General features: G+C 34.3%; 3 protein-coding genes and 1 long non-coding RNA gene across 4 annotated transcripts; 1 reads left to right on the plus strand and 3 right to left on the minus strand.

Annotated features, from left to right (window-relative positions):
• Positions 1-11439: 11439 nt before the first annotated feature.
• On the minus strand, positions 11440-12051 carry LOC124307301 (uncharacterized). Its single transcript, XM_046768828.1, has 2 exons — positions 12036-12051; positions 11440-11879 (listed from the first exon to the last, which is right to left on the minus strand). Exons 1-2 carry the CDS (start codon positions 12049-12051, stop codon positions 11440-11442), a joined length of 456 nt encoding a protein of 151 aa, XP_046624784.1.
• Positions 12052-12574: 523 nt separating this feature from the next.
• LOC124306958 (uncharacterized) lies at positions 12575-14798 on the minus strand. Its single transcript, XR_006908727.1, has 3 exons — positions 14589-14798; positions 13231-13289; positions 12575-12892 (listed from the first exon to the last, which is right to left on the minus strand). It is a non-coding gene; the product is annotated as an uncharacterized LOC124306958 (long non-coding RNA).
• A 1235-nt stretch (positions 14799-16033) lies between these two features.
• On the minus strand, positions 16034-23760 carry LOC124307302 (uncharacterized). The gene is made up of 4 exons (XM_046768829.1): positions 23755-23760; positions 19403-20534; positions 18845-19137; positions 16034-18751 (listed from the first exon to the last, which is right to left on the minus strand). The coding sequence occupies exons 1-4, from the start codon at positions 23758-23760 to the stop codon at positions 16034-16036; spliced, it is 4149 nt and encodes a 1382-aa protein (XP_046624785.1).
• A 68-nt stretch (positions 23761-23828) lies between these two features.
• LOC124307304 (uncharacterized) lies at positions 23829-25601 on the plus strand. Its single transcript, XM_046768830.1, has 2 exons — positions 23829-24013; positions 24340-25601. Exons 1-2 carry the CDS (start codon positions 23959-23961, stop codon positions 25599-25601), a joined length of 1317 nt encoding a protein of 438 aa, XP_046624786.1. The 5' UTR covers positions 23829-23958.
• The last annotated feature ends 1239 nt before the right edge of the window (positions 25602-26840 follow it).

Here is a 26840-nt window from a genome sequence, read left to right on the forward strand (position 1 = left end):
TGAAAAAATCCTATATAGTTTTTGATTATTTGCTCACATATTATTTGAGGAAAAAAAATTATTCATTGAAAATATGCCATTCAATGACCTTTATGGATTGTAATTTGGAACATCTATACAATGAATTAGAATTTACTGAAAAGTTTGAAGAAAACATTCAGATAGATAAATGATCAGTTATTTAATTTCATATTTTTAATTTTTAGAAATTAATTAATCCCTTATTTAAGAAAAATTATTCATTCAAATTATTATTCGTTACATGATCAAATTATTTAATTTATTTGCCAACAGTTATACTCATTATAATAATGTATAATTTGTATATATATATAATTGATTGAATAAAAAAAATGACAAATGAATTTAATATTTATATTTCATTCATATATATTATAAGTTTGAACTAACTTTTGAAACGAGAAGAATTTAAAAAAAAAAAATTTTTAGTTGAATTCAATTTTTCGAAAATGAATATAATGATTGAAAAAATCCTATATGGTTTTCAATCATTCGCTTACATGATAATTAAAATAAGAATATTATTCATTGAAAAAATGCCGTTCAATGACCTTTATGGATTGTAATTTGGAACATCCATACAATGGATTGGAACTTATTGAAAAGTTCAAAGAAAACATACGGATAGATAAATGATTAGTTATTTAATTTCGTATTTTTCATTTTTGAAAAGTGATTATTCTTCAATTTGAGGAAAATAATTCATTCGAATTAATTATTATTCATATCAATGAATTATTGTATTTGATTGCCTTCATTTATTCTAAATTATATTGTATAATTTTCATATATGTATCATTATTTGAATTAAAAATGATGAATCAATTTATTATCCGTATTTCATTTATATATATTATAATTTTCAATTTCCTCCAAAAAAAAGAAGGATTTGAAAAAAAAAATAATTTTCACAATGATTGAATTTTTTGGGAACAAATGTCAGTATTAAAAACTCTTCATATATTTCTCAATTATTCGCTCACATATTGAAAAAAATAGAAGTACTATTCATTCGGAAAATGCCATTCAATGTCCTTTATGGATTGTAATTTGAGACATTCCTACAATGGATTAGAACTTATCGAAAAGTCTAAAGAAAACATACAGATGGATAAATGATAAGTTGTTTAATTTCATATCTTCAATTTTCAAAAATTATTCACTCTTTAATTGGAGAAAAATGATTTATTGAAATTATTATTTTTTGTTTCATTAAATTATTTAATTTATTTGCCTACATTGATAATCAATTATATTTACGTATAATTTGTATATATATATAATTGATAAAATAGAGAAAATGATAAACAAATTCTTTATTCAGGTTTCATTTATATTTGCTATAATTTTTAATTAACTTTCGAAATAAGGAGAATTTAAAAAAAAAAAATTTCACATGATTTAGATTTTTTGAAAATAAAGATAATCAACAAAAAAATTCTATATACTTTTCAATTAATCGCTCACATATTAATTATAATAAAAATATTGATCAATCAAAGATGCCATCTAATGTACTTTATGGAATGTAATTTGGAACATTTATACAATAGATCATAACTTATTGAAAAGTTCAAAGAAAACATACAGATAGATAAATGATTAGTTATTCAATTTCATATTCTTGATTTTTAAAAAGTAATTATTTTTTAATTTGAGAGAAATAATTAACTCAAATTGATAATCATTATTATCAATAAATTATTGGATCTAATTGCCTTCATTTATATTCATTACCATCATTGTATAATTTGTGTAAATATGTGTATCTATATATATATGTATATACATATACACATATATATATACATATATATATCATTGTTGAGATAAAAAAAAATGACAAATGAATTTATCATCTATATTTTATTCATATATATCATAATTTCCAATTTACTTCTAAAGAAAGGAGAATTAAGGAAAAAAAAGGATTTTCACATTGATTGAATTTTTTGAAAATAAATAAAAATGTTAAAAAAAATTTTCATATATCCTAATCATTCGCTTACATATTAATTGCAATAAAAATACTATTCATTCGAAAAATGCCATATAATGTCCTTTATGGATTGTAATTCGGGACATTCATACAATAAATTAGAACTTATTGAAAAGTCTGAAGAAAACATACGGATAGATAATTGATCAGTTATTCAATTTGATATTTTTAATCTTTGAAAATTGATTATTTTTTAATTTAGGAAAAACGATTTATTTGAATAATCGTTTTTTATATCATTAAATTATTCAATTTATTTGCCTACATTTATAATTAATTATACTATTGTATAATTTGTATATATATATAATTGATTGAGTGAAAAAAATGATAGATGAATTTATTATTTATATTTTATTCATTTATACTATAATTTTTAATTAACTTTTGAAAAAAAGAGAATCAGAAAAAAAAATCATTTTCAGTTGAATTAAATTTTTTAATAATGAATATAATTATTGAAAAAAATCCTATGTAGTTTTTAATTATTTGCTCACATGTTATTAAAAAAAAAAAATGATTCATTGAAATTATGCCATTCAATGACATTTATGGATTGTAATTTGGAACATCTATACAATGAATTAGAACTTGTCGAGAAGTTTGAAGAAAACATACAGATAGTTATATGATTAGTTATTTAATTTCATATTTTGAATGTTTGAAAATTGATTATTTTTTAATTCAAGAAAAACGATTTATTTGAATAATCGTTTTTTATATCATTGAATTATTTAATTTATTTGCTTACATTTATAATCAATTATATTATTGTACGATTTGTATATATACATATAATTGATTGAATAAAAAGAATGATAAATAAATTTAATATTTGTATTTCATTTATTTATATTATGACTTTTGATTAACTTTTGAGATAAGAAGAATTTAAAAGAAAATATTTCCAGATGAATTGAATTTTTTTAGGATAAATATAATTATTAATAAAATCCCATAAAGTCTTTAATTATTTGCTCACATAATAATTAAAATGAAAATATTATTTAATCTGAAAATGCCAATCAATGTACTTTATGGATTGTAATTTGGAACATTTATACAATGTATTACAACTCGTTGGAAAGTTTAATCAAAACGTACAACTAGATATATGATTAGTCATTTAATTTCATGTTTCTAATTTCCAAAACCTAATTATTCCCTCATTTGAAAAAATTATTCATTCAAATGATTATTCTTTACATGATCAAATTATATAATCTTTTTGCCATCATTTATACTCAATTATAACAATGTATAATTTGTATATATATGTAATTGATTGAATAAAGATAATGATTAAAAAAATGATTTCTCATATTTCATTGATATATATTATAATTTTTAATTACCTTTCAAAATAAGAAGAATTTGAGAAAAAAAATTTTTCACATGAATTGGATTTTTTAAAAATAAAGATAATCAACAAAAAAATTCTATATACTTTTAAATCAATCGCTCACATATTAATGATAATAAAAATATCATTCAATTAAAGATGCTATCTAATGTACTTCATGAAATGTAATTTGGAACATTTATACAATAGACCATAACTTATTGAAAAGTTTAAAGAAAACATACAGATGGATAAATGATTAGTTATTTAATTTCATATTCTTGATTTTCAAAAAGTAATTCTTCTTTAATCTGAGAAAAATAATTTACTCAATTTGATTATCATTATTATCAATAAATTATTTAATTTAATTGCCTCCATTCATATTTAATTACATTATTGTATAATTTGTGTATATATATATATATATTTTCATATTCATATATATACATACCGGGACAATCTCCTGAAACTATACATATAACGCGCATGCGCCAAATAATTTAATCTCATTAGTCGGTGAAATCGCGCCGCGGTGATGTTTTCATCTGCTGAGCAAGGCGCCAACGTACACAATATGAAACAAAAGCTGTAATTCTCTCGCGCGTAAAGTCGTGGATTGAGGTTATGCTGCTGTTTATTTTTACGAAGCGTGAATTGTCTAAGAAGAATAGTATCGTTCAGCAATACCGTAGTTGATTTCGGAAGATATTCAACCGACGCAATAAAGAATTTAACGGAAAAGCAAATATCAAATGATACAGAAATTGGGTGTTATTTATTGAAAGAAGAAATCTGAAATTCAACGTGAAATGTCATTAACAAGTGGAAGTCTGGACAAACAGAAGTAGGTAAGTAAAAACAATGTTTATTGTGAACAGATTCTTCATTTACATAAAATTAAAAATAAATGAATGGTTGAGACCCAGTAGAAGGTATTTCCAGAGTAGATTCGTTACGGTGCAGTGCTCCAGAAGTCAGTAATTAGTGCCGATGAACATGAAATAAATAAAAGAAATGAGTAACCAGGAATGAAGAAATTATTCATCTTAAACACGAAGCTTAGGAGTGTTACGTTCCGAGAGGAACGTTCCGAGTCGATTCTGATTCGCCGCGTGATTTAAATCGTTCTCCTGACTTACGTAGTTGGTGTATGTAAATCTCGGGAATCCGCTGATCAGCTCCTCAGATCTTCTCGTTCAACTCGCCTACAATTCTGAAAGTTCGTTAGGTAGGGCTCGTGCCAACCATCACTATGCGTGATTGAAATAATTAATTATGACAACACTTGGGTTAATTACACATTTATTAACGGTCTTCTTCCAGTTCTCGATGGTAGGTTTACAATCGTGGTACAGATTGGTGTTAATCACTATCACAGTGACAAACTGTTACAAGTCTCGAAGGTTCTGAATGACTTATATTGATTTTATTCTAGGATTTAGGTAGAGATCTGATCTGTTCTCTATGATGTCTGAAGTTCTTCTGATGATTCTATTTTCTCGAAAGGTTTGAATTAGAGGAAAAGTAGGAGGAGTTCAAAAGGAGTCGCGGTTTCTCGCGGGTCTCGGATGATTGGTCAAAGATGATGAAATAATTGAGGGTAGGATTTCTGATTCGTGCATGAGATCTCGGTGGTGGATTAGTGCGAGGTAATTGGTTTAGAGAAGCAAGCGGCGGAGCGTTAATTGGTCTTATCGTTATTAAAATGAAGGCGCTATCCTGAATTCTGAGAATAAGGGTTTGTTTGTCCGTGAACTATCCGTGATTTCTCTTCCCATGTTTCCGGTGTTTAGTCTACTTGATTATCTTAATTACTGCAGGTGTTTATTACTTTGAGTTATTACGGTTGAGATCGTAAATCAAAGGTTTTATGTGAAAGCTAATGTTGAAAGGTATAACGGTTAAATGGGAAAAAATGTACATACCATGTATGTTATGAATATGACTGATAAAATAACGGTTAATCTAGCGTGTGAGAACTATCGATATAAGGATTTGGACGTTATGATGGTAGCTATGTGTGTTAGTATTAATCTACGACTATCGGTAAGAGCACGTAAGGCTCTCTTATGATAACTGCACGCTGGTCAGGTAGGGCGCAGGGAGGGCGCCGCCGTGGATACCGGCTGGCACGTAACAGGAGGACAAAGAGTAGCAATTAACAGAAAACGTACCCGACGCAATACTCACAAAAAACCTCGCCGACATCATTGATTAGTTGACAAAGTTTTTGCTGCTCCATTGTACAACAATCAATGTTCCGTTAACAAAGAGGGTTCACCAGATATCCGAGAATAAAAAGAGAAAAAGAACAACAGTTAATATTACAGTGTAAATCATGCTATTAATGAAAAATTAGGAAACAAAACAACAACTTACAAGACAATCGTCTGATAACACTGGGAGACCAATCTCCACTCTTCTGATCACCCCTCGTCTGGCCATTGGTTGCCTTTCAAAAAGTGCGGCCTTTTTTTTTGCCTTCAAAAATACCGAAAGATCCTTTTTGATAATAATAGCTTCTAATATTTTCAGGTACAAAATAATTCATTGTCAAAGCGGGACTAAATTTTTCAGGCATGGAAGCATGTAAGTAAATTTCCAATTACGTGATCTTTGACAATGACAATATTTTAACATGGATTCAATGATAAAATTCGTTTTTTTTCAGCAGGCTCGAAGTTTAAACTTCAATTAACACGAAGAAAATTATGCCTTACCTGATGGCCAAAACGTTTAGGTGGCAAGGATCCTGGTTTCTCAAGCGGTGCAATCATTATAACCATCGAACCTGGTTGTTTCGTCAGACATCAGGTGCAAGAGTGAATTTTATCAGGCTATCGCCACCTTCTTAACATCAGTTGAGGCAAAATTGAAGAGCGGGATATACTGCAGATCATAATGGCTGAATATCCCATCATTTTACTTTGGTCGAGCCAATAGCGATAAGTTTGTTACTTAACCGTTGCTGCCAATTCATTCTACCGAGGAATCATTCTGTGCACCATTGTAATTTAAGCATTATTATTGACCAGCATTGTTTTTCAAACTTTATACCATTTGATTTGGTATCTTATTTTGAAGCTTACTTTTACTCTCTTGGCATTGAATTCAGATAAATAGTTTTTCAAGTCCTCAATTAGATTGTAGGGTTGAATTTTGCTAGGCAAACTGAATCAATCTAAATCTAGAACTGTTAAATAAGTTCAGTTAAAAATGTCTTTAAGGGAGCTTTCCAGTGTGAAATTTTCAAAAAATCGATTTTTTTTTTTTTTGCTTTATCGAATAGTATACACTCTTCCGAATATTCCCTGAAATTTTCATGCCGAAATTCAGATTATTTCGGTTACTGTACAGCATTTTTTGGAAGAAGGCAACGGAGCGCTACAGCTGCCCGTGCGACTGTTATTTCTATTGTCTCGTTCCTACCTGCACGTACATGAACTTGGCTCGCCAATTGTCGAAAATGTGAATTCGGACTATTGCATAATTTGCCGTTAATTAGCCGTAAATTAGTCGCGCGACTTATTTTTTTGTCGCACTCAATTTTCAAAAAAAAAGCGGATGGCGTGCTAAATTCTTGAAAATCAATCAATCAGTGTGTGTGGCAACTAGCCCCAAAGCACGTATTCTGCGGCAAGTAGATAGTAGAAATCGCTACGCAGTGTGCTGTGTGCACCTTCAATGAAGGTTACGACCCAATTTTAAAAATTTTGAAGACGATGGGATGCACGATAGGGCCGAGCGCCGCAGATTTCGCCGCTAAGTACAAGAATGCGCGCATCATCCAAGCAAACCGCCAGGCGTCCCTGGATAGCAAAGAGGCGAGGACAGCTCGTCGGACTGAACAATCCATTGAGCACGATCTTTTCGAAGAAGCAGAAGGGATATTGTACGGACCTGGCATCGCTGATTGACCGTAAGTAAACGATTTACCTAAAATTTCCTCACTTGAAACTTTGAACGCGTTTTTCTCGAAACAGCATTTTTCAAAACGGTGTCCAACTTGGAGGGCAGAGTTTTAAAGCTATCGAGTTGAATTTTTTACACAATATTCTTAACGTCATTGTTTATCGTGCTATGAAAGCTTTTTTTTTTTTTTTATGACATCTTCCTATTTTTTTGTAAAAAAAACTGCCAAAAAAAATGCTAAGATCGATACTTTTTGTTCAAACCGGCGCCATTTTTGCAAAAAAAAAAAAAAAGAAAAAAGCCTCCATAGCACGAAAGCCAATTATATACCGGTCAATAATCTTTTTGTGTTTTTTGTTTCAGATCAAAATTGTGACCCCCAACGTGGACATCACATCCAAGTGCATTTTCTGCAACAATTGTTTCATCATTTTTATAGATATTAATTAATAAATAAATCGATCTTTAAAAAATTGTTTAGTATTCTTCAATACCCAATTAATATACAAAAAAAAACCAGACCGATTAGACTATTTTTTCTTAAAAAAAAAAAAATCGCGAAAAACAGCGATTTTTCGGGCTGTCACACTGGAAAGCTCCCTTAAATTAATCTTAGTTGACGGTGTCATCTGGCTAGCTAGTTGAACGATTACTTGAAACCAAATTCAATTTTACACTCTTTATAGGGTCCTACGCTAAGACTGAAAGCTTGTGAATCTCCATGTACCGCAATTATTTCTGCATTTCATGTTAGCATTATCTGGAGCAAAAGAAATCCCATTTTGAGATTGAAAATGGAACCTGAAACACAGAGTTATTCAATAGCACGAATTGAAAACCAAGAATTTTATAATGGTTTCTGCAACAAAGGGACTCTTTCCAAATATCCTTGTTAGAAAGTGATGTTTGGAGGACTATGAACAAGATATTGTATCGGATTACATTATTTGGAAAAAAATCTTCATAAACTTCGTTAAAAATTAGATATTCATTTATTTTGATGAAACAAGGGACACAATCTTTACATTACTTTAAAATTGACATTACTCTAAAACATGATTGTCCTTGAAGCTAATTGTGACATTGAGGCGCATTTTGAGAAACTTGATTTTCAACTTGTGTCACAGGATGTGATTTACGTTCCTGAGTTCTACGCGAAATAAATTCTGATAATCATTCGGAAATTTTAAATAGTAGTAGCAATAATTTGTTAATCGGAAAAAATACATTGACTATCGACTATTCGTAAATTTAGTTGAACTATTTTCAAGAAAAAAAAGATTCACAGTTCCGTTACAGATAGTGAGATATTTAAATTTCTTGAACGCTCGGTTTAATGTCTCATTTTCGAAAGTGATAAAATTCAATATTACCGCCTGAAATCACGAAAGAGTGAGAAAGTTGCTTAGTTGCTTGAAAGTGGCGATGATCTTTGTACGTCTGACAAATTGAATGGGCAGATAACAGTGAATATCAGAGATGTAATTATTTTGGCCGTATCACCTGTTGATAGATAAAAATTCCATTGTTATTTCTAATGTACGAAATTATAAAAATGATTAAATAAAGTGTTTGCACCTACCTGCTGCGTTTCTTCCAAGCACCCAACATTTAAACAGATTTCTCATTTTAGTCGAATAAAGACAATTTTCAAAGAGCATTAGCATCAACTTTCCGAATCACTACCTCGACTGTTTGAGATTCTAACCTTAAAAATTCGTATGAACTACAACGCCGCCAGAAACAGAGTTTGACAGCTGAAACTCGAAGTGGCCAGCCTGCCCGAGCAGCCGATAAAACTCGCGCATGCGCATTATATGTATAGTTTCAAGAGATTGTCCCGGTATATATATCATTGCTAAGATGAAAAAAAATGTCAAATGAATTTATCATCCATATTTCATTCATATACATCATGATTTCCAATTACTTTTGAAGAAAGGAGAATTTAGGAAAGAAAAGGATTTTCACATTAATTAAATTTTTTAAAAATAAATATAAGTATTCAAAAGATTTTTTGTACTTCCTAATCATTCGCTCACATATTATTTGAAATAAAAATACTATACATTCGAAAAATGCCATTCAATGTCCTTTGGGGATTGTAATTTGAGACATATCTACAATGGATTAGAACTTGTTAAAAAGTCTAAAGAAAACTTACGGATAGATAATTGATTGGTTATTACATGTCATATCTTTAATTTTTGAAAATTAATTATTTTTTAATTGAAAAAAAATAAGTCATTCAAATAATCATTTTTATATCATTAAATTATTTAATTTATTTGCCGACATTCATAATCAATCATATTATTGTATAATTTGTATATATATATGATTGATCGAATAAAAAAAAAGGTGCATAAATTTATTATTTATATTTTATTTATTTATATTATAATTTTCAATTAACTTTTGAAAAAAGCAGAATTTGAAAAAAAAAATATTTTCGTATAAATTAAATTTTTTCAAAATGAATACATTCATTAAAAAAATCCTATATAGTTTTCAATTATTTGCTCACATTTTAATTGGGAAAAAAAAAATGATTCATTGAAAATATGCCATTCAATGACCTTCATGGATTGTAATTTGGAACATCTATACAATGGATTAGAACTGACCCAAAAGTTTAACGAAAACATACAGATAGATATATGACCAGTTATTCAATTTGATATTTTTAATTTTTAATAAGTAATCATTTTTCAATTCGAGGAAAATGATTTATTCAAATTAATTATCATTCATATCAATTTATTATTCAATTTGAGTGCCTTCATTTCCATTCAATTACATTATTGTATGATTAATTTACATATATATCATTATTTGAATAAAAAAAATGATAAAGGAATTTATTATCCATATTTTATACATAAATAATATAACTTTTAACTCACTTTCAACCAAAGAAGAATCTAGGAGAAAAAAAGTATTTTCACGTTTATTGAACCTTTGAAAAATAAGTTTTATTGAAATATATAAAAAAATTTTTTATATTTCTCTAATATTTGCTCACATATTAATCAAAGTAAAAATACCATTCATTAAAAAAATGCCATTCAATGACCTTTATGGATTGTAATTTGGAACATCTAAACAATGAATGAGAACTTATTGAAAAGTTTGAAGAAAACGTTCAACTAGATATATGATGAGTTATTCAATTCCATATTTTTAATTTCCGAAACCTAATTATTCCCTTATTTGAAAGAAATTATTCATTCAAATTATTATTCTTTACATAATCAAATTATGTAATCTATTCGCCATCATTTATACTCAATTATAACAATGTATAATTTGTATATATATATAATTGATCGAATAAAGATAATGATAAGAAAATTGATTTCTTATATTTCATTCATATATATCATAATTTTTGATTACCTTTCGAAAAAAAGTGTAGAAATTTTGATAAATTGTAGAATACTGGGATCTGGCGGGTAGGCTTAACTTAAACTGAGTCGTAAAGGCACAACTAGATATATTATTTTACGTTCGATATATATATATTATTATACATATTATTTGTAATAATTGCTCTATGTAAACACTGCGAGATGCCATGAACTAGAGTGAGAGAGACTAGATAGGTGAGAGCGAGAGCGCACACCGTCCCGTGGCAGCGGCGACCCCGCTCCTCTTAGCCAGGAGCTGAGTCAATCGTTCTGCTGAGCTGATAATTGATCAGCCGGTGCGAGACAGGGCGGGAGATTTGAACATTCCCCCCCTTTTCCGCTCGTTGGAGAAGAAGATGTGCTGCAGTTGGTGCAGCGTCTTGAAAATCTTCCGCGTGGCGTGGCACTGGAAGAAGAACAAGTCGGTGAATTGGACGAGTGACTGTAGATGTTGCACTCTTGAGCGTGACCACGCGGGTGAGCCCGTCGCGGCCAGGATGCACTTGCGTGACTCTGGCGAGAGGCCATCTGGTGGGCGGCAACCTCTCGTCAGTGATGAGGACCAGAGATCCAACGGCGACGTCGTTGAACGAGGTTTGCCATTTGGAGATGGTCTGGTGAGATTGGAGGCAGTCGTGTGACCAACGTTCCCAGAATGACTGAAGACGCTCCTGGATGCGTTGCAGGTGAGAGAGTCGATTGACCGGCACGTCGCCAAGTGATGGTTCTGGAATAGCGTTGAGCGGCGCGCCTCATCTGAAATGTCCAGGAGTCAGTGCTGTGAGGTCGTCGGGATCCTCAGAGAAAGCGCTGAGAGGACGTGAGTTGAGTACAGCTTCAACCTGAGTGAGGAACGTGGAGAAGTCCTCGTAGGTGAGTAACATGTCAGCGATGGTGCGTTGGAGGTGGAATTTGACGGACTTCACGGCAGCTTCCCATTTGCCGCCCATGTGTGGAGCTCCAGGAGGATTGAACTTCCATTCAGTTCCGTCGTTGGCTAGCAGATGTTGTAGATTGCGTGATTCTTGTAAGCAGCCAGAGAGTAGCCGCTTTAGTTCGGCGTCAGCGCCGACAAAATTTGTTCCGCAGTCGCTGTAGAGGTTCCTGCAGATGCCGCGTCGAGACGTGAAACGTCGGAAGGCCTTGAGGAATCCGTTGGCGCTATAGTCCGTCACGAGCTCGAGGTGAACGGCTGAGGTTGAAAAACACACAAAGACGGCGATCCACCCACACAACAAAATATGTTTCAGAAATGTTTCAATAATGTCTCATCAGAAACATGTTAAATTCCATTGCAACATTTCAGAAATATGTCAGAAATATGTCCATGTCCGCATATATAACTAACGTTTTATAGCTGACATATGTCAGAAATATGTCAGGAACATTTCGGTAATATGTCAGAAATATTTCCGCGATATATTTCAGAAATTTTTCAGCGATATATCTGAAAATGGTGACTAATATATTGCTGAAACATTTCCGAAAGATATAGTGAAAATATTTCTGATATATTCCACAATACATTTCAAAAATCTTTCAGGTAATAAAGAAAGTCCTGAATCTGAGTAAAATGATTAATTATATAGGTATCTTATAAAGTTATTTATTTTCAAATACATTATAAAATCGTACAGACTCATGTTCATATTAAGTCGTGAATCGAAGGCTTCTTTTGAAATATACATGAAAGTAAGTATAGTCTTTTTCTCAATATAAACTTATTATTATATTATTATGTTTATATTATTTTGGAAACAATAATGCATATGAAAATATAGGCTATAATATTTAAGCTGATATAGGGCAGTCTTTTGCTCTACACAATATTTACGGAGAAATGTTACTTAATACACGTAGTAAATGTTACTACGTATAGTTACTACTATACTAGTAAATATGGTGTATAGCAAAAGACTGCCCTGTATCAGCTTAATTATTATAACCTATATTTTCATATGCATTATTGATTTGAAAATAATTCAATTATTATAATATTATAATAATAAGTTTAAATCGAGAAAAAACTATACTTATTTTCATGTATATTTTAAAAAAAGCGTTCGGTTCACGACTTTACATTTCGTACTATACGTGCTCAACGTGCTTCATTCCAATAATACTTAATTTAGTTTGTTGTTCAACGAGTCGACGTTTATGTCTATCTGAATAGCAGTCGTTACTTTTTCTTTTACGTGTCAATTTCTGAAATCAAATATCATAAATAATACAAGTATAATAAAGTATAATATTCAATGTTGCGAACATAAAACTTTGAATAACAAAAGGTCAGTCAATAATTTCTCATTTGATGTGCAGGAAAATAAAAGTTTATTCTGAAAACAGTCTGAGAACTAATGTTTGTCAGGGTCTACTATACAGTTGACTACAAAGTTGAGTTGTTTAACATGAAATATACACTGAAAATATGGACGTTATGCCACTATTGATATTAGATTAGTGTGATTGCTAATCGAATGGTAGCTGGTTACCCAATCATTTGATCAAACATAAACTAAATGATTGGTTAATAATAGTCTTACCTAAAACGTATGTTGTATATTTTGAATACACAGTTGACTGTCAGCTGCTCAACCTTTTCCTGCAATTATTACAGATGTTTCAAGATTTAGTTGTAAATACATGAGTGTGATTCAAAGCAAATAACATGTAATTACTGATCGGCGGTCTCCACGCTATTCTGATATCTTTCTAACTAAAGCTAGATTACACGAGGCTCAAGGTGGTGTACGCCAGATTGAAATAACGTATAAGCAGAATGTTTTGTGAGAGTATATTCTGCTATTTTATAATCAACAATGATAGGAATGTGCATAAAACTGAAGCTGACATAGGACGTATATACAAAGCTCTGTACATGCCTTATACAGCTTTTTGTGAAAAAGCCTTGTTCTATTTGGGCCAGCGAGATACACTAAGTGTTTCATTAGGGCCCGTCTATATGTATAGCGTGAAAAATAATTATAATGCATAATAATATCCTATAATAATTATAGTTAAAATGTTAAAAACGTACAGTTTTGAATAAACAGGCCTCAATCAGTAATTAACTAGTAAAAAGTAAACCGAAGTTTGATAACTTTCGGCGTATCTTTAAGGTTCAATTGATCAACAATTTAGTATAAATTAAAATCAGCCTTTATCAATAAATCGCGACACTATACGAATATCGGAATATGCATAATTTAATACTGCATAAGGCAATTATGCCGTATCGTGTGATTTTCCATCAAGGGGGAAAATCATTATGCACTATTTGAAGGATAATTATCAGGACGAATTTTTCTTGGGTGAATCATTCTGATTTGGATAAACGAAGATCTGTTACTCAAAAAATATGAGAAAAAAAAACCAGAAATTTCCACACACAATTTCCACTATTTCTGACTTTTTCTAAATATTTGGTCAAACACTCTTAGTTCATCCAGATCACAATGATTCTTCAAAGAAAAAGTTATTCTGACAAAAAGTTATCCTTCAAATACGTAGCATGATTTTTTCAATTCTATGGAAAAGCAAACGACTACTCACTCGTGAGAGGTCAACTGCGGTTAGGAAATAACCTTGTTGAGTAAACTATAAAAAGATTTAATATTATAGATGTTTTATAGTTGGGAAGTCAACGATCGTAATTATTTTATTTAATTCACAGCTTGACAAAAAATTATAAGCAGTATAGTACTTTCTGTTCACACATAAGCCGGTATTTCAATTGCATACCATTCAACACGTGGTCGCCAAGGATAGCCGATTTAGCAAGCAAACTGCAGAACCGCGTACATAGCAAATATGCACGTAAATATGTAATTATGCCAAGTAGCTAAGGATATTTTTTGGTCTAATTCTGTACACATTTATTGGAAATTAAACATTTACTTACCAAATATCCACTTTTCTTGCCACGTGGGTTTCTGTAATTTTCTCAAGAGATCCGTGGTATCTAACGACCTGTGAAACGCGGTGCGAAAGAACAAGAAAGCTCGAGAATGAAGGATGGAAGAGTGCACGACGCTGCGCGACGGTGATGCGCGAAAAATTGGCGCGCGACGCTCGAGCACGTGCGCTCGAGTATGCGACGTGATGCCATATTTTTAGGGTTTTTCAGCACTTCCTCGCGGATAAAACGCGAATAAATAAGGCGCGTTAATTTGAATTAATATAAGTACGACGGTAATTTTAATAAACATATACGTAGACTAAGAATGTGAATGAATATTATAATATTACAATTAGTGTAAACCGGTGACCCAGGAATCAAAAAGGAATGTTAATTGTTGATTAATTGTTTAGTCAAAATATAAACACTGCTTGTTTATTCTTATATAGTTCAGACGTAAATAACGAATATTTATGTATCCGTTTAAGGCGTTCGAAACCACCACCTCCAATACTTGAATATTCTAAACATTGGAATTTGGAAGTATCTGGTCAATGTTATACTGGTTTTAAAGTAAACACGCATTCGGTGTGGACCACACTTTCGGACCCATTCTCACGAGTCCCTTTGGCATCTCCCATATCTCCTATATCTCCCAAAATAATTATTTTTTCGACCTGGGACCAACGGCATTCTATTCTTAAATGTATTCTAGATTTTTCTAGATGGTTTTCAAAAAATCGATTTTTTGAAGCCGTCACAGTGGTGTTGTCCCTTAAGAGATATTGTTCGAGAAAATTGGTAGATTCAACAAGACAAATGAGAATTATGACGCCCAATTCGTATTCCGTCAAAAAGTCTTCACTTCGGTCTTTTTGACTGGACGCAGCTCAGTATGCATAATTATTAAAGATCCATAACTTTATGAAAGGTATAAATATTGAAAAACTTTATGCACATGTCCATTATGGAAAATTTGAAAAATGACAAATTTTATGAAAACTACTTATGTATACACATAAACGGAAATATTACTGAAACGTTTCGAAAGTTTGGGTGATGAAATATTTCTGAAATATATTTATAATATCAAAAATGTTATATTGCATTTGAAATATTTCTGAAACGTTTCGAAGGTACCAATGATGTTATATTGCATTTGAAATATTTCTGAAACGTTTCGAAAGCACCGGTGATGTTATATTGCGCTTGGAATATTTCTGAAATGTATTTATAACATCGAGAATGTTATATTGCATTTGAAATATTTCTGAAATATATTTATAATATCGAAAATGTTATATTGCATTTGAAATATTTCTGAAACGTTTCAAAGGTACCAGTGATGTTGTATTGCATTTGAAATATTTCTGTGAGGTTTCCGAAATATTGGGAATGTTATATTGCAATTGACATATTTCAGAAACATTTCAGAAATATTCCCGAAATTATGTAATGAATCTGAAATGTTGTAACATTTCGGAAATATTTCTGACATATTTCGTGCCGTGTGGGCAGGCTTTGTAGGTGCGAGTGCCGCGTCCTTGGTAGAATTTGAGTGAGATGGGCCCAGCGTAGTCGACGCCCGTGTGTTCAAACACCAAAGATGGTGTCACACGTTTTGCAGGTAGCTGGCCCATGAGTTGCTGTACGCGTGCGTCGCGTATCCGGGTGCACGTGACGCAGCGATGGATGAATGCCTTGATTGGAGCACGACCGCCGAGTATCCAACAACGCTTCCTGATGTAGTTAAGCGTCAGTTGGGTGTCGCCGTGCAGCGTGCGGGCGTGGGCGTCTGAGATGATGAGTGCTGATAAGTGGCATAATCTGGGCAAGATTGGTGGATGCTTGGCGTCCTCATCCAGTTGTGAGTTTTGCAGCCGTCCGCCTACGCGCAGTAGGCCGGTCGGGTCCAGGCGCGCAGTAAGTCTGGTGAAAGGATGTGACTTAGCGAGCGGCTTGCCTTGAGAGATGGCAGTTATTTCGCCGGCGAAGTAAGCTTGCTGGAATGCTTGTATCCAAAACATGAGAGCGGTTTGCAAGTCGGCTGGAGTGAGCGGCGATGTCCTGAGGTTGGAGTCCGGCACTCTCCTGAGCCTGGCGACTGCTCGAAAGACAGTCGCAGTTCTGCGTAGAACTTTCGTGAGAGAGCTGTATCTGAGCAATCTCGCAAATGGTAAGTTTGGCGTGGTGGATGCGGTGTGTACAGCACTGGGGCTGAGTTCCGAGGTGGCGGCGTTGGCGTCCGTAGAGGCGAAGGAGGGCCATTGTCGCGGACTTCTAGCTAGCCAGTCTGGTCCAGACCACCAGAGCTTGTGTGTGATGAGTTGAGGTGGCGTTACGCCTCGTAAGGCGCAGTCAGCTGGATTCTGTTTACCGGGAATAAATTTCCAGGTTGCGTTTGGAGCTGTGCGGTGCATCTCTTGGACTCGGTTCCTGACGAACTCCTTCCATCGCACTGGGTCGCTGTTGATCCATGCTAGAGATACCGCTGAGTCAGTCCATAGCGTGACAGGGGCCTCTGAGAGCTTGAGTACCTCCTGAACGCGCGTGACGAGTTTTACAATCAGTAGGGCGGCAGATAATTCGAGTCTGGGGATCGTGAGGCGCTGGAGTGGCGCGACTCGTGTTTTGGAGCACACCAGAGTTACTTCAGCTGCCTGATGCGGGTGTTTGACCTTGATGTAGACCACTGCCGCCATGGCTGACTGTGATGCGTCGGAGAAGCCATGCAGCTCGGTCATCGTAGTGTCAGAAGTAGTGTGGAGCCAGCGAGGGATTGCTAGGCTCGAGAGTTCAGACAGTTCCGCCCTGAACGTCGTCCAGCGGTGAATCATCTGAGGCATGAGTTTGTCGTCCCATCCGACTTGGAGTGACCATAGATCTTGCATCAAGATCTTGGCTCGGACGATGACTGGAGAAATCAGTCCTAGTGGATCGAAGAGTTGAGCTGTTTCGGAGAGGATAGTGCGTTTGGTGATCGCTGCTCCGGGTTGCGTGTGGCCAGTGAACCTGAGGACGTCAGGTGCGCATTGCCAGGCGAGTCCTAGAATCTTGGTGGTGGATTCGTGGAACTCGTGAGACTCGGTGCTGGACGGAGACTCGGATTTGGTTTTGATGAAGTCGGGATGATTCGATTTCCACTTTGATAATGGAAAGCATCCTTTGAGGCACAGGCCTTCGACCTGTGTAGCGATTGCGTTGAGGGTATGAAGATCGTCTGCGCCGCCACTGATGTCGTCCACGTAGCTTCCCTCTCTCAAGGGTTCGATAGTGAGCGGGAACTGTTCACCCTCGTCAAAGACGAGTTGTTGGACGGCGCGGCCGGAGAGGAATGGAGCTGGCGTCTCGCCATACGTGACAGTAGCCAGCTCGTATGTCTTGAGTTGATCGTCAGCCTCGACCCATAGTATGCGTTGAAACTTCCGGTCCTCGGGATGTACGCGAATCTGCCGAAACATTTTTACGATGTCGGTGATGAATAAGAGACGGTATTTTCTGACGTATAGTAGTACGTCGAAGATGTCATTCTGCGTTTTGGCTCCTGTATGGAGTATGTCGTTGAGTGAGTGACCTGAGGTCGTCTTGCACGACCCGTTGAAGACGACTCGGATCTTGCCGTTCCTGAGAACGCCGTGGTGAGGTAGATAATAGCCCTGGGGAGACGGATCGTGGTCCTCAACCTCAATCATGTGTCCCATTCCCTCGTACTCGGCGAGGAAATCCTTGTAGAGCTTGCAGAGCTCTGGTTGATTGGCTAGGCGCTTGAGGAGGCGCTCGAGCGATTTTTGTGCGATGCCCTTGGAGTTCCCGAGCGTCGTGGGGTCCACCTTGAATGGCAGGCGCACGCTGTAGCGACCTTGGCTGTCGCGTGAATTCGTAGAGAGGAAGTGGGCTTCACAGGTTACCTCGTCAGAGGTTAGAGTCTCAGCCTGTGAAGGTGGAGCTTGTTCAAGTTCCCAGAACCTAGAGATTAGATTGTGGAGATGTTCGTTAGTGATGAGGTGCCCTTGATGGGCGTGCGTAGCGTGAGATGGATCGTTTATAGGTCCAAGTATCGCCCACCCAAATATCGTGTGGATGGCGATTGGCTGTTCAGCCGTGCCGGATCTTACTCCGGGTTTTAAGATCGAGCCGTAGGAGTCGGCGCCAATGAGTATGTTGATCTTGCCGGGTGAGAGATGACCGGGATCAGCGAGCTCCAAGCCCGTGATATGGGGTCATGCCTGGGTCTCGATGTTGCGTGTGGGCAGTTCTACCGTGAGCTTCGGCAGAACATGAGCTTGAAGCTCGGCGGCTTCGTTGCTGTGAATTGAGCGTAGCGTAAAGTTGACAGCGCCCCGGGTGTGTCCGGAAGGCACGCTGCCCACTCCGATGATGGGTACGTGGACGTTGTTTGCGTGTAAGTTGAGCGTGCGGGTTAATTGATGAGAGATGAGCGTAAGCTCTGGTCCAGGATCGATGAGCAATCGTACTGGATGCGTGATGCGTGTTGGAGTGATGAGAAGAGCACGCGCCGTAGCGAGTAGCACCGTAGTTCGTGGCGCAGTTGCTGGTTGGCGCGATGCGCGTGTTTGTTGCGTTAAGACGAGTGACGCAGCGACGGAAAATGTGTGAATGAGCCGCTGCGTGGAAGTTGAAGAGTCGGTTAGTCATGCCGAGAGATTGGTACTCGGCTGTGACGTCATCGAGTTTTGCGAACCGCTGCTTGAGCTGCTGTATCCTCGTTCGTCATCTGCTTGAAGGGCCGCGTGGAGGAGCGTGTGATGTGACGCGTTACACTGGCGGCAGCGACGTTGGCTGCGGCAGTTCTCAACCTGATGTGTTCCCAGGCAGTTGAGGCAGAGTCTCTTGGACTGTCGCCATTTTGTAACGTTCCTCCGGCGCCATGTCGTGGAGCTTTGGACAGTTCGCGATCAAGTGGCTCTCTGCGCAGCAGGAACATGGACTCTGAGGTCTCGACGTGTTGCCAGGAGAGGGCTTTGCGGTAGATTGAGTATTGGACAGCATTGCAGGAGCCCGTGTGTTAACGCTCGCCGTGCGAACGTTTACAGGCGACGTTTTGTAAACAGTAACCTTCTTCTTCTCAGGTTTGGAGTCTCTTGGAGTGACTGGAGTCCGTCCTTCCATGGACTCGAGCGCTCTGGCGCGCCCCTGGAGAAAGTTCTTCAAGCGTTCGAAGGCTGGGTAGTTGGTCGACGCTCCAAGCGCCAATTCCCAGTCCTCACGTGTCTTGGAATCGAGACGCTGTGAGATGAAATGCACCACTAGTTGATCCCATTGATCTGTTGGCGATCCAAGAGTTTTTAGTGAGCTCAACACCTCGGTGGTAGTGTTCAGGATGCTGTTGACTTCCTTGGCAGATCTGGAGGTCATCTTGGGCATGCCGAAGAACTTGTTGAGCTGAGAGGTGATGAGAACACGTTTGTTCTCATAGCGAGCGAGTAGAGCGTTCCATGCGGTCTCAAATGAGCCGTCGGTGATGTCGACGTTCTCGATGAGAGTCGCTGCTGGGCCGTGGACGCTCTGGAGGAGGAAGTGCATTTTCTCCACATTGTCCGCGCCCGCTTTGGTCATTACGGAGGTGAACTTTGTCTTAAAGGAAGTCCATTGAAGGATGTCGCCGTGGAAGTGTGGCGGTTTGATGACCGGTAGCTGCGGACGAACCGCTGTGGGCTCTGTAGCCGATACGTTTAGCGTTGAGTTGTGGAGCCGGCGAGGCTCAAGCTCGTTGATTCGAGCTTTGAGGGCGCCTTTCACCTTGGCGTATAGCGCAGTCGTGGTGGTGAAGACGTACTCTTTGAAGTACGGCAATTCGGCGTTGAGATCCTTGCTGCCGAGTACCTTGTCGTAGGTCTCTCGAATTTGACTCCAGTTCTGTTCGAGAGCCTCGAGCTTAGCTTCGGCGTCGAATACGTTGCACACGGAGATGACTCCATCGTCGACCTCCTGCACAAGGTCTCTCACGTACTTGAGGAGAATCTCTTAGGCCGTAAGATACCTGTTGCACGACATCTTTGGAATATGTCTGAAAGCTATCGAAAGAAAATCAATGCGAGAAAGGGCTGCGGTTTAGCAACGTGAAGAGAGTGTGAAAGGAATGAAAGGACAATTTACGTTGATTCTTTAGATGATGAAGCGGTTGCGTGGATGATGCTGTACGTGGGCCCTGAATCAGCCCAAGAGATGATGCGTAGAGGCGTGTAGGCCTTGAAGCGGCCTAGATGCTGCGTAGAGAGGCATAAAGGTGTACGTAGGCCTTGAAGCGGCCTAGAGGATGCGTAGAGAGGCGTGAAATATTTTAATAGAGTGGATGCGCGCACGCGCAGGGTGATTTTCGGACTATGGGTCCCAAACACCCTTTCCACTAACGCAGTACCTATACGAGGTACTCCGCAATGCGTCGGCGTCGGTATGCGCACAAATTCACTGTTTTTGATTCACTGAATTATTTAATTGTTGAAGTTACAACGTGAATAGGTTAAGCCAGCCAGGATCCGGCTCGAAGGACCGCTTTGTAGAAATTTTGATAGATTGTAGAATACTGGGATCTGGCGGGTAGGCTTAACTTAAACTGAGTCGTAAAGAAACAACTAGATATATTATTTTACGTTCGATATATATATATATATATATTATTATACATATTATTTGTAATAATTGCTCCATGTAAACACTGCGAGATGCTATGAACTAGAGTGAGAGAGACTAGATAGGTGAGAGCGAGAGCGCACACCGGCCCGTGGCAGCGGCGACCCCGCTCCTCTTAGCCAGGCGCTGAGTCAATCGTTCTGCTGAGCTGATAATTGATCAGCCGGTGCGAAACAGGGCGGGAGATTTGAACAAAAGAGAATTTAAAAAAAAACAAATTTTTAAACGAATTGGATTTTTTAAAAAAAAAGATAATTAACAAAAAAATTCTATTTACTTTTCAATTAATCGCTCACATATTAATTATAATGAAAATATCATTCAATCAAAGATGACATCTAATGTACTTTGTTGCATGTAATTTGGAAAATTTATACAATAGATCATAACTTATTGAAAAGTTTAAAGAAAACATACAGATAGATGAATGATTAGTTATTTAATTTCATATTCGTGATCTTGAAAAAGTAATTATTCTTCAATTTGAGAAAAATAATTTACTCAAATTGATTATCATTATTATCGATAAATTATTTGATTTAATTGCCTCCATTCATATTTAATTACATTATTGTATAATTTGTGTATATATATGTATCCATATATATATACATATATATACATATATATACATATTTATATGATTGTTTAGATAAAAAAAATGTCGAATGAATCTATCATCCATATTTTATTCATATACATCATGATTTTCAATTTACTTTTGAAGAAAGGAAAATTTAGGAAAAAAAAAGGATTTTCACATTAATTACATTTTTTAAAAATAAATATAAGTATTAAAAAGATTTTTCGTACTTCCTAATCATTCGCTCACATATAAATTGAAATAAAAATATTATGCATTCGAAAAATGCCATTCAATGTCCTTTGGGGATTGTCATTTGAGACATACCTACAATGGATTAGAACTTGTTGAAAAGTCTAAAGAAAACTTACGGATAGATAATTGATTGGTTATTACATGTCATATCTTTAATTTTTGAATTAGTCATTCAAATAATCATTTTTATGTCATTAAATTATTCAATTTATTTGCCGACATTCATAATCAATCATATTATTGTATAATTTGTGTATATATATAATTGATCGAATAAAAAAAACGATGCAAAAATTTATTATTCATATTTTATTTATTTATATTATAATTCTGAATTAACTTTCGAAAAAAGAAGAATTTGAAAAAAACAATATTTTCGTATAAATTAAATTTTTTTAAAATGAATACATTCATTAGTAAAATCCAATATAGTTTTTGATTATTTGCTCACATATTAATTAAGAAAAAAAAATGATTCATTGAAAATGTGCCATTCAATGACCTTCATAGAGTGTAATTTGGAACATCTATACAATGGATTAGAACTTACCCAAAAGTTTAACGAAAACATACAGATAGATATATGATCAGTTATTTAATTTAATATTTTTAATTTTTAATAAGTAATCATTCTTTAATTCGAGGAAAATGATTTATTCAAATTGATTATCATTCATATCAATTCATTATTCAATTTTTGTGCCTTCATTTTCATTCAATTACATTATTGTATAATTTATTTACACATATATCATTATTTGAATAAAAAAAATGATAAATGAATTTATTATCCATATTTTATACATAAATAATATAATTTTTAATTCACTTTCAAACAAAGAAGAATCTAGGAGAAAATAAGTATTTTCACGTTTATTGAACCTTTGAAAAATAAATTTTATTGAAATATATAAAAAAATTTTATATATTTCTCTAATATTTGCTCACATATTAATTAGAGGAAAAATACTGTTCATTAAAAAAACGCTATTGAATGACCTTTGTGGATTATAATTTGGATCATTTATACAATGAATAAGAACTTATTGAAAAGTTCAAAGAAAACATACACATAGAAAAATGATCAGTTATTCAATTTTATATTTTCAACTTTCAGCAATCAATCATTCCCTTATTTGAGGAAAATTATTCATTCAAATTATTATTCGTCACATGATTAAATTATTTAATTCATATGCCAACATTTATACTCAATTATAATAATGTATAATTTTTATATATATATAATTGATAGAATGAAAGAAATGATGAATTAATTTGATATTCATATTTCATTCATATATAATATAAGTTTGAACTAATTTTTAAAAAAAGAAGAATTTGAAAAAAAATTTCTAGTTAAATTAAATTTTTCAAAAATAAATGTAATGATTGAACGAATCCTATATAGTTTTCAATCATCTGCTCACATAATAATTGAAATAAGAATATTATTCATTGGGAAAATGCCATTCAATGACCTTTATGAATTGTAATTTGGAACATCTATACAATGGATTAGAACTTATTGAAAAGTCTGAAGAAAACATACGGATAGATAATTGATTGGTTATCACATGTCATATTTTAAATTGTTAAAAATTAATAATTTTTCAATTTTAGAAGAATGATTCATTCAAATCATCATTTTTACATAATTACATTGCTGAATTTATTTACCGACATTTATAATCAATCATATTATTGTATAATTTGTATTGGTAAGTGGTAAGTACAAGTACTGTCGCCTGGTGTTCAAAATTTAAACTAGCGAAAACGGGTCAGCTGTCATATGGATATTGCTCAACATATTGATAATGTAAACTTTAATTTACAATTATTGAGTTTTTTTTATTGTTAGCTAAGAAACAAACTAAAATTAAAATGGAAAGTGTTGTTGATGATTCGGGTGTACGTTTTTCTCCGAGGGAAACAAAAAGTAAAGCTTTTTGCAGTGTGTATGGATGTAAGAGTAAAGCTTGTAGGGATTCAGATGTCAGATTTCATCTTTTTCCTAAAAAAAACAATTTCATAAAAATTATAAATACGTTCGGTGAAGAAGAAAAAGTAGACTGCCGAAAAATGTGGCAAATTGTGTTAAAAATTGGTAAAAATGTTACCGATAACATGCAAGTTTGTTCTTTGCATTTTAAACAGTCCGATTATTTTTCACCAGGTGATTATATTATATTATATTTGTTTTTTAATTATCTTAATAACTTTTTTATTTGCAATATTAACTAAGGGCATTACTTTCTTATGTAGATTTAAGCTCCAAAGGCAAACGAAGATTAAAACAAAATGCAGTTCCTTCATGTAATTTACCTTCTACAGACAAGACACCAAGATTAATCACCAACAAAAATACTGACAGAGAGACAAGAAGATTACGAAGAGATAAGAGTAGGAATGAAGTATTGCCAGCTAGTCAGCTTAGTTGTCAAGATCAGGATGTGTTAGATACTAATAACTTAGATACTAATAATTTGACAGAGGAACCGGATGACCAAGGAGAAAGTAGTTCCATCAGTTTAGTTCAAGATACACCTCTGCTTACAGAAAATGACCAAATTTTGGCTACAAAACGCCTGGTTGATATTGGTGTTCAGATTAAAAGCGGGGATTTAATCACAGATTTTTGTGATATTTTAAAAACTGAAAAAGAGCTCAACACACTAACTGGTATTATTAATTTTGATATCTTAAAAACTATTATTGACGTGGTAAAGGATGGCTTTCCTAAATATAGATTTGAAACGATGAACCTTCGAAGTAAAATAATAATGACATTCATAAAATTGAAGCATAATTTATCATATGCAATCTTGGCAGTTTTGTTTAAGTATTCATCTTTATCACAGTGTCGAAGAGTAGTCCTTAAGATAATCGATATGCTTTATGTTTGTTTGAAAGAAGGCATTCCTTTTCCGGATAAAGATGAAATTTCTAAGAATCTCCCAGTATGTTTTGATGATTTTAGAAATGTGAGAATCGTTCTAGATTGCACTGAAATATTTATCCAAAGACCAAAAAATCTATGCTGTCAACAAGCAAGTTATTCTCGGTACAAAAGTACTTACACAATAAAATTTATGACTGGAGTAACTCCTGGAGGAATAATATCATTTATTAGTGAAATGTACGGAGGAAGAGTTTCAGATGATGCGATATTTGAACAATCCAAAATATTAAATTATCTAGAAAAAGGTGAAGCAATAATGGTTGATAAAGGGTTTCGAGTTGATAAATTATGCAAGGAAAAAGATATTAAGCTTATAAGGCCTCCATTTAAGAAAGAGCAGCTTCAATTTACCACAGAAGAATCACGATTGAACGCTAAAATAGCGAGAGCTCGTGTACACGTGGAACGTTCTAATCAACGACTCAAAGTCTTTAAAGTTTTAGGTTCGCGAATGCCAATTGGTTTAGTGAAGAAAGGCAAAGAAATTTTAACAATAATTGGTACAGTTGTCAATTTAAGCTCTCCGATTTTGAAAGATGATAAATTTTTGTCTGAAAAGGAATAACTTTATTATAAATTAAATCTATTATTCGTAATATTACATTAAAACTATGTAATTCACCTAGAATGTTAATAATAAATGAAAACACAATTGAATATGTTGCAGGTATTTATTTAAATTTAAAAATATTTTTAAAGAACGGTTATTCACAAATAATCAACATTTAATTTTGTTTATGTTCATCTGTGCATGCATAGTGTAACATTTCATTGAAATATATTAATTTTAAAGATGTGAATAAATCGTTTACGAATTGTTTATCAAAATCTACTGTTAAAACTTTCATACTTTTATCAAACGAAGAAAATATAATAAAATCAGTTTTTTGAATATTTAAAATACCCATTCCGAACTGAATTTGGCCATAATACTTATGATTTTTTTTTAAACTCAAAATACTTTCATCTATTGGATTTGTTTGAATGAAATTGAGTTTAGAAATAACTTCATTTACAGGTAAAGATTTACCCTCATATGGACATTTAATCTCTAACAATTTAATTGGTTTATCCTTATCGAAAATAATACCGTCAGGAGAATATCCTAACCACGGATTGTCTCTAGAAATTATTAGTCCGCATTGAAATACATTGGTAGATGGATTTAATTCTTGATATGTTTCTCGAGCAACAGGTTCAAATTTTAGACCATGTTTCATTGCTGGAGTGCTAATATTTGTCGGATAGAAATATTTCATAGACTTATTTTTCCAATTGGGTTTTAAATTTTTTCGATAAGTGTATAACTCGTAACATCGCGAGCCAGTTATTCGAAATTGACGTTCTTTCTGCCAAACACTATAAAATTTTTGAGTTTCTAAACAAATATTATAAGGATTCCCAATTAATTGCTCTAAAAGTTTCTGGCAACATTCTCTCAGTGGTCGGAAGGGTTTTTCAGAAAGATTGAGTAGGATTGATGACGAGAATGAGTGTGAAATCAAACGTTGGATAAGTTGTAAGTTCTCAGGAGGTACAGTTTCAATAGTAGGTTGTTGCAGTGGAGCATGCCTTCCAGTTCTGTGATAAATACATTCAAAAACGTGTGAAAATAAAAATTAAACACAACATGATTAGAGAGTCATAAATTTTGATGAAGTAAATGTTACATACAAGTCATGATTAGAATTGATTAAATTATTCCATCGAAATAGTAAAAAAGTTTAAATTCATCGGCAAATATATACAAAATTGATTAAATTAAAAACAACAATTGTTTATATAAACAGTGAATCATAAAATT

The sequence above is a fragment of the Neodiprion virginianus genome, chromosome 6, assembly GCF_021901495.1.
Source record: "Neodiprion virginianus isolate iyNeoVirg1 chromosome 6, iyNeoVirg1.1, whole genome shotgun sequence".
NCBI lineage: Eukaryota > Metazoa > Arthropoda > Insecta > Hymenoptera > Diprionidae > Neodiprion > Neodiprion virginianus.

What these genes read in the sequence shown, in the direction of transcription:
- LOC124307304 (XM_046768830.1), top strand. Translation starts at nt 23,959, where the DNA reads ATGGAAAGTGTTGTTGATGATTCGGGTGTACGTTTTTCTCCGAGGGAA. An exon ending in TTCTCCGAGGGAAACAAAAA is followed by an intron (nt 24,014 to 24,339) that starts GTAAAGCTTTTT and finishes TTTCTTATGTAG; the next exon opens with ATTTAAGCTCCAAAGGCAAA.
- LOC124307302 (XM_046768829.1), bottom strand. An exon ending in ACTGCCTGGGAACACATCAG is followed by an intron (nt 19,138 to 19,402) that starts GTTGAGAACTGC and finishes CGCGCCAACCAG; the next exon opens with CAACTGCGCCACGAACTACG. An exon ending in ATGTTCTGCCGAAGCTCACG is followed by an intron (nt 18,752 to 18,844) that starts GTAGAACTGCCC and finishes TCACCCGGCAAG; the next exon opens with ATCAACATACTCATTGGCGC.